Here is an 8,329-nt window from a genome sequence, read left to right on the forward strand (position 1 = left end):
TTGTCAAGACCTTGCTGCTCATTTGCCTAAAGTTCAGCTTTTGCCCAGATGCAAATGTCAGCAACTCCCATTCCACAAAATTAGTAACTTGGTACCTTGCATTGAAAGACAGCAACTTTCACTGGGCAGCAGCAAGGGGCCTGGGGAAGATTATTATGGGATGGGTGCTGGACGGGGACCAGCCTTGGCAAACCCGGTGATTTTGGGTTGGTGTCAGCCAAAGGGAGCCTTCTGCGGGGGGTGTTGCCAGCTCGAGGAGAGGCGGAAATGTCCATCTGAAGCGTTGCGGTTCTGTGGCGTTTGCGAGCAGCTGTGCCCTGCCCACGTGTGTGCTCCGCGCCGCGCTCGCGGCCCCGCCGTCCGGCACGGCGGATCCTTCCCGCTTCGGCACCCGCCGCCCCGTCCCTCTCCTTGTGCAGCCCTCCGGCTCCCAGCCAGGAGGGAGCAAACCCGAAAAGCCTTCTTAGCTCTCACCTTCTAGTGCCCACTGGGGAACGAATGGAAGCCGTGGGCCTGGCCTCAGGCAGAGCAGGCAGGAACTGAAGGAGGATGGAAGCCCTGAGCCTTGTGCTGCCAACCCAGTCATAAGACAGCAGCCAGCCAGGGTAACTGCTGGGGAGGAGGTGTGAGGGCCTGAGGGCATGTCTGAAGGCCCTCCAAGTGGGGATGGTGTTGTGACAGGTTTCCTGGGAGAAGCCCAGGTCTTTCAGGATGAGCAGGTGGCAAGTTTTGATCCTCTCACCTCTGTTTGTCTTCACAGGAGTGCTGTTGTTGAAATGGAGGTACCATTCCTGGGTCTTCCCCTGGTTCTTGTTCTTCTAGCAACAGGATGGGCAAATGGGGCTGGCGCAGCCTGGGCGTCATCTCCTGGGGGCTGCAGACTAGTGAGTTACCTCTTGCAAACCCTCACTTTTCTCATGTCTCGCTCCTACCCTACAGATACGAGGCTTATCAGCATCTCCAGACTCTCCCTATCCCAGTTACTGGGCTAGCATCAGAACTCGGAGATGAACGTGGGGTGCTGCGGCTTTAACTGCGGAGCCATCCACGCTTTGCTCCCTGAACTCCTTCACATCATCTCACTTTCTCTCTGTGCCTCGTTGTTGTCCCCTCTCTTCCTGCTGCTGAAGGATAAGCTCTTTTCCATATGAGCCCTTGTCCACCTCCATGGCATCATGCAGGTTCCTGGCTGCAAAGCAAGACTGGAGGGATGTGGGAGCTCTCCTCATCCAGACACGGGTTGGGCAGTGTCTGTGAGTGTGCTGGTGCTCTGGGCATACCCCTGTTATAGACTTAGTCCTTGGTCCCTCAAGATGCCCTTCCTCTGAGATGTTTCATATTTACTTGCTTCAGGTGCAGAGTATCGCCACCTGCAATGGAAGATGGTTGAAATCAGTCCCAGGAAATCTGCAAGATGAGATAGAGGAGTTGTTGCTCGATGACAACACTATTCGGGTCCTAGGGAATACCTCTGTGCTTGCATACCAAAAACTGAGGTATCTCAGTTTGTCAAGGAATCGTCTGGAGCTCATTGAACCTGGTGCATTCCTGGGCAGCCAAGGCCTCCACGTGCTCTCCTTGGCAGACAACCTCCTCTTCACAAACTACTCAGTGACAGCAGCTGCTTTTTCTGCTTTACCAGCTCTGAGGAAACTGGATCTAGCTGGAAATGACCTCAATGAGAACATGGTGTCAGTTTTGCTCTGGAACCTGACCTCCTTGGAGTCCTTGTCTGTGGCTAGGAACATCATCATGAGGCTGGACTCATCCACCTTTGCAAACTTGACTCAGCTGCTGGAGCTGAACCTGGAGAGGAATTACATCTTTGAGATTGACCAAGCTTTTGAAGGGCTGCAGAGGCTGCAGAGGCTGAACATGGCTTACAACTATATCCCATGCATAGCTGAGTTTGACCTGACACAGCTCAGGGTGCTCAATATGAGCAACAACGCCATTGAGTGGTTTCTGACTGCTGAAAGCAATGACCTCTTTGAGCTGGAGGTGCTGGACCTGTCCCACAACCAGCTCCTGTTCTTCCCTGTGCTGCCTCGGCAGAGTAAGCTGCGCTCCTTGCTGCTGAAGGACAACGAGATGAGCTTTTACCAGCATCTCGCCAATGCCATGTCCCTGGCAAACGTCACAGTGCAGTTCCTGATCACTGATGGCAATTCCACCAACATCACTACAGTCAGCCTCTGGGATGAGATTTGCTACAGCAATCTCTCCTCCTTACGCCTCCTAGACATGAGCCAGAACCAGGTCTGGTACCTACCGGAGGATTTCCTGGTAAAAATGCCTTCCCTGACCCACCTGAAACTGAACCAGAACTGCATGGAGACGTTTCACCTGCCCGAGGGGAACCCCCTGTCAATGCTGACAGACCTGGACCTAAGCGAGAACCACATCTCAGAGCTGCGGCTGGACCAGCGCGCTGAGGGCGTGCTGCCCAACCTGCAGCTGTTCAACCTGAGCACCAACAGGCTAACGGTGCTTCCTACTAGATTTTTCACCCACACCAGGAAGATCACTACAGTTGACCTCAGTCACAACCGGGTGGACCTGTGTCCCCTGCAAGCTGTTCCAGGCAAGGTGGAGAATCCGCCTTGTGTAGACATCAGGGGTATCACAACCTTAACTCATCTCTCCTTGGCTGGCTGTGGCCTGCGAGGCTTGGGCAGTCACCCCTTCCAGGGGACACCACTTAAACACTTGGACCTCTCTGACAACCAGGAGGTATTATCTGGGGGCTTGGGATGCCTGCAAGATCTTAATCTAACTTTGCAGGTTTTGTCTCTTAGAAACACCAACCTCTCTTCCACTGTGGTGGACATTGATTTCTCTGGCTTTCAGAGCCTGATATGCTTGGACTTGTCAGGAAACTCGCTGACAACCTTCCCTGCATCTCTAGGCATCCTCAAACTGCGTACACTTGACCTCCGGGACAACTGCCTCCCAGCTCTTCCACGGGATGTGATATGGACACCTCTGGGGAAGAGTCTCCACGAGGTCTACCTCAGTCGAAACCCTTTCAACTGCTGCCTGCTGGGGTGGTGGGACTCCTTGCAGCAGGCTGAAAGGCTGCATGTCCGCGATGGGCAGGAGGTCACTTGCAGGTATGACTCCAGGACAGTGAGTGCCAGGGCCCTGCCGGAGCACATCATCCAGGATTGCCAGTGGAGGACAGCTGACCTGGCTCTACTGTACCTGGTGCTTGCTCTGCCAACTTGCTTGACTCTCCTGGTTGCCTTTGCTATTATTTTCCTCACGTTTAAGAAAAAGCTGCTTAAAATGGTGAAAAGTCGGTGTGGGCTGTCCAGCCCTTATTGATAGTTGTGAAGAAAGAGGCAGGGCTGGTGGCACTTGGAAGTGGTAAATCTGTGCTGGCCATCGGGGGCCTGAGACCTCAGCTGAAAGACAGAGCAGCCGAGAAATGTCTCCTTGCTGAATTCCAGCTTTCTCTAGGTCATGTGCTGCTGCTTTGCACTGGGTGAGGACTTACGGCCAGGCTCCCCTGTGGGTCTGGAGAGGAAGCAGTGAGTGAGGATAATCCCAGCAGGACTGCTTTTCTTTAAGACACTGTGAATATGAGAGAAATTCAGATGGAGAGAGAGGATCACAGGCAGGCAGGACTAAATGAAAACAGTGGGAAATACAGGTGTTAAACTCCCCTATGGTGAGTGAGAAGGAGACCTGGGGGATGACCTGGGGTGCTGTGAGAGTTGCTAATCCTGCTAGCAAGGATGCTTCAAGAGGGCTAAGTGGATTGGGCCCAAGTCTTGTGATAGAGCCTGGAGCCACACTAGAAACACTCCCTTGTGCAGGGGGATCCTTGACAAACGTATCTTCTGCAGAAACATTTGGATAATGTGGGAGAAAGCTCAGTAGCTGCAATGCCAAGTCCTTCTCCATTGAAGGGTCATGACACTCACTCCTCAGCCCCATTTCCCCCGTCAATTGGTTCCCTCTTATTTATTCATCCCTGTAACACACTCTCGGGGTACCAAGTGTCCCACAGTGCTATAGGCAGTCGGGGCTGGCTGCTTACCGAGGAGATGCCCAACGTTCACACAGGCTAACCAGTTGCCCCGGGAGGAAATGAGCACCTCATCTGTGTGCTCTGCAGAAGGGACGTGCTGGTAATGTGAGAGTGAAAACTTCTGAGCGAGAACCGCACTTTAGTGACAGTTTCTCAAGATCCATTGGCGAGCAGCGGGATTGCTCTGGCACATGGTTGTGGGGTGGTGACTCACTTGCTAAAGTTTTTAGTAAGCTCCTGAATTGAGTTGTGAGTTGCAAAAATGTCCCTCTCATTTCAGCAAATAAACTTTCATGTTAATGTTTTGCATCCTTGTTTTTATTTTATTTTATTTTATTTTTTGAGGAGTAAGGATTTAAGTATATCTAAAGGTAAAACAAATAAAAGCCAGCATGTGCATCTTGCAGGTTTTATCAATGACATTTCAGACTATGCTTTTTCGGGGGGCATTTCCTGAAGGCAAACCACTAAGAAAAAGAGGACCAACGAAAGGTTTGAAGCAGAGATAGACATTGAGAGCAGCCGCAACGGCAGGTGCTTTTCAGGTTCCCAGGGAGCCTAGCTCAAAGCACACTCAGCATCTTGCCAGCAACGGGAGCCCTGGCAAACATTTGCTAACAGCTCAGAGGCGATTTCTTGGGTGTGCACATGTGTGTTTGCACACTGATAAGATAGGGTTTGTTGGCATGGCTGAATAACTGTGTTTTGGGGTGTCATAACTTGTCGAAGTAACAATCTTGGCTAGAAGAACCCATTAAAAATAGCTCAAGGAGGATTGAAGGAAAATGCTGACTAAAAGATACAAGAATAAATTATATTGTGGTTAATACGCTGTCATTTCTTTGGCTTGTCCTTTCTTTTCGTCAGTCGAAGGATTGCTTATGAGCACCAGCTCATCAGTATTTGTACAAAGCAGTTTGCTGCTTGGGGAAGTACTCGAGCTTCTTTGCTTAATCGAGGATTACTGTGGGTGGAAATGAGAACCGATGGTGGTTACTGTTAACTGTGAGACTCTGGGCGCCTGCTCCTCCGAGAGTCGTGTCATCTTTGCTTCCATGGTTTGACGCCGGATTTCTCCAGTGAAACATGTCCGAGTTTAATCAGCAAATGGGGCTGCATGAAAGCCACGCGCCAGCACGAGCATCGTAGGGACCTGAGGTCCTTGCCTTGACTCACACGAGCCTCAGCCCAATGTGGGGCTGTGGTGTGCGCCGGCGGTGGCTTGAATCCTCCTCAGGGGCTGTGGAGCTGGACTCGAGCCACCACAGCCTCCTCAGCCAGCCCACACGTTATTCTCCACTTTTCAAGTTGCGGTGTCCTTGGAGGTGCTGAAAGGAGGTGCAATAGCTAAAGGAGCATGAGCGAACCTGCAAAATAAGCTGAGAACAAGGGCAAGGCCCCCAGCTTAAAAGCAGCTCCCGACCAAAGCAGGGGCAAAGCAGGCTCTGCTGCCCAAACCGACCCTGGGGCTGGGCAGCCAAAGCCTGGAAGCAGAGGGAGGCACACGAGGTGCTACCAAGCAGAAGAGGGAGAAATGAGGGGGACTGATATCCTGTGACAAATCAGGCAAGCAAAGTCTCTGGGTGTAGCAACATCTGAGCATGGAGGCAACACTCAGGGACACTGCTGAGAAAGAAAGCAGGCCTGGATAGGGCGAGGTGCTTCCTGGTACCTACTATTGCAGCTCATGCTGCTATCAGCAGCCTCGGTATGAGGGACAGACATCAAGCAAACGTGGGGGGAGCCCAGAGAGAAAAACAGAGCCACACACAGCAAGAGCGGGCTGTGCCTGGTGTGACACTGCTCAGGTCAGCGTCATGCTTTGCATGCCTTGTAGCAAGCCGGAAAGCCAGCAGAGAGCAAAGCAGATGCTGTGGGGACCAGCATCTCTCAGGGTACCTGGGAGGGCACGTGGGAGAGGGAATGAGGAGTGCCCATGTCCTTCTGTGCAGCAAGGGTGTCCTCTGGGCTGTGAGGCCCATCTCCTGCTTTGCTTTCATAGATGGGTAAGGCAAGACGTTTTTCTTGAATCACTTCCATTGCGGTATGATCTGGTGGCACTGGTAGGACTGAGTACTGGGAACACTGTTGCCAACAGGGAAACCCAAATATCAAATCTGGCTTAGAAAACAGCTTGTTTCTGGTCACATTTTAGACAGAAATAGCCAGAACCAAATCAGGCCCCAGCCTGGGGAATCCCTCAACCTATTTGAGCTCTTCTTTTACCCGTAAGCTGTATGGCTCGAGGGACAACAGGGAGCTATAAATACGTGTGTGATGGTGGAGCTGTATCAGCTACCATGGCCATGCTGCTACCTGCTCGGTGGCCCTAGGGAGACCGCGCCTGCTGGGGCACCTGGTTTTTGCACTGCTGATGCTGCAGAGGCAGCTGCGATCCGTCTGGGATCTGCCAGGGCACAGAGTCCTCAGCACTCAGCTGAGCTGAGACACAACGGGCCACATCAGTGCCTGTGGGGAGTCCCAGTGCATTATTTGATGCTAGCATTGACTGGAGTCCTCCTGTCTCTGGGTGCAGCTCTTGAGGTGCACATCTGGGTGTCTGATAGCAGTAGCGGCCTAGGAAAGAGCCGTGAAGAGCAGGGTGCACTGTCCTACCCCCACCCTGGGCTGAAGACAACCTGCCGTCCTGGGGGTCTGTGGAGGGCTTGTCCTACTTTGCTCTTGGCTGGTGCCTGCACTGGGCCCACACTCCCCTTGACCACAGGGCAGTGGACGCTCTGCTCGGGCAGCGGTGGGTGGGAGCCCTCAGGGCCAGCGCTCGCAGAGCTCTGCTTGCAGCCGGCGGCCTCCCTGCGGCGAAGGTTCGCAGGCAGGAAAACCACACGCCGAAGGGCTGGGCGCAGCTCTCGCTTGGGGCTCTCCGGCGCTTGCATCCTGCATCCCCTCCACCTCAGCGTGAGGCGGCTGGACAAGGCCGCGCTGGTAGGCCGCGGCGCCTCCCCTGCTTGGAGGCTTTTCAGGTGGAGCCTGGCCTACACGCTTCTCGTGGGGGAAAAACACACACGGGGCAGCCCTGGGAGGCATTGCGCCTCTCCCAGCTGTTGCCTCCACGTTGTCCTCTCAGCCCCTTTCCTGAAGACTCGACCAGAGGAGATGTTCCTCTGCCCGCCTGCCTCCAGCACAGATTTTCAGAGCTCTTTCCATATGCCCAGAGCTTTGCTTTTCTCTCAGGCGGGGAGCTACAAGAAAGGAGGCACGAGTGCTCGGGTCCTGCCTTATCAGGCAGATACATTTTCTTCCTCTGCCGTGTCCAAGAGCTGCGGGGTGGCTGCTGCTTCTCCTTTCAGCATGGGGGTGGTGGTGGAGCAGCCTCGGGCGCACGAGTCTGTGGGAAGCAAGGCATCTTGCACTGTCCAGATTATCTAGATAAAATCTGTGTTTTGCTGCTCATGTAAAGCCAACAGGCGGGAAAGTCTTTTGAGTGAAAAATACTGAAGAAGGCTGGGAGCTTTCTGAAGCTCCTTGCACTGCAGCTTGCTCTGAATCTCACAGAAAGTGTTGCCATTCTCCTTGGTGATGCACGGGACTGTGAGGAAGCCCATGAGATGGCTTGGGTTGGAGATGTGCGTGGGCTGAAGCTGGTCCTGGAGCAGCTCTGCCCTTCTCTGCTTCTCTCCTCTTGCCAGCACTGTGAAGGGGGCATTTTGGTCTGCACCAGCTCCTGGTATGTCCGGACAGCCCTGCGAGGCCACGGTTTGGAGGCGGGCATCCTGGTAGGCAGCGAAGGGGCTTTCCACGCTGCTCCAGGGAACGGGGCTGTGTGTGACTCGCTTCCGAAGAGGAAGTCAGCTGGTTTCCCTCCACGGAGAGCAATGGCATGGCGCGTCTGCTGCCATGGGGGTGCAGGGCTATGACGCCTTGCAAGGCTGGCGGTGCTGGGTTTTGTGTCTTCGGGCGCACAGCTCTCCTGCAGCTCATGAACAAAGTATATCCTGGTGGACAGGGCTCTTCTTGTAGACATTCTCCATCTTGCAGTGCATCCATGGGGCTGCCCAAGGCTGGTACAAACCACTGGAGGGTTTGATGCTAGAGCTGCTGAGACCACGATGATATTGCACATGAAGAGGTGCTGCAGGAGTGTGGGGTTAGTGAATTACTGTCCTCGGGCAATGAAAGGTGCCAGCTTTCGACATGGGTTGAGATGCAAAGCTCCAGGTATGAGCACATCCTTAAGCAAAGCAAGGCCTCTCTTCTACACGCTGGGCTGCAGGATGGTGGCTCATAGCTAAGCAGGCAAGGGGGCAAGGAAGACCACGTGTCTTTCCCTGTCTC

General features: G+C 53.7%; 1 protein-coding gene across 1 annotated transcript; it reads left to right on the forward strand.

Annotated features, from left to right (window-relative positions):
• Positions 1-770: 770 nt before the first annotated feature.
• Positions 771-3,403, forward strand: NRROS (negative regulator of reactive oxygen species). The gene is made up of 2 exons (XM_010223804.2): positions 771-884; positions 1,354-3,403. Exons 1-2 carry the CDS (start codon positions 777-779, stop codon positions 3,325-3,327), a joined length of 2,082 nt encoding a protein of 693 aa, XP_010222106.2. The 5' UTR covers positions 771-776; the 3' UTR covers positions 3,328-3,403.
• The last annotated feature ends 4,926 nt before the right edge of the window (positions 3,404-8,329 follow it).

This window comes from Tinamus guttatus, unplaced genomic scaffold (assembly GCF_059628265.1).
Source record: "Tinamus guttatus ecotype Peru unplaced genomic scaffold, ASM5962826v1 Tinamus_guttatus_pri_ptg000364l, whole genome shotgun sequence".
Lineage (NCBI taxonomy): Eukaryota > Metazoa > Chordata > Aves > Tinamiformes > Tinamidae > Tinamus > Tinamus guttatus.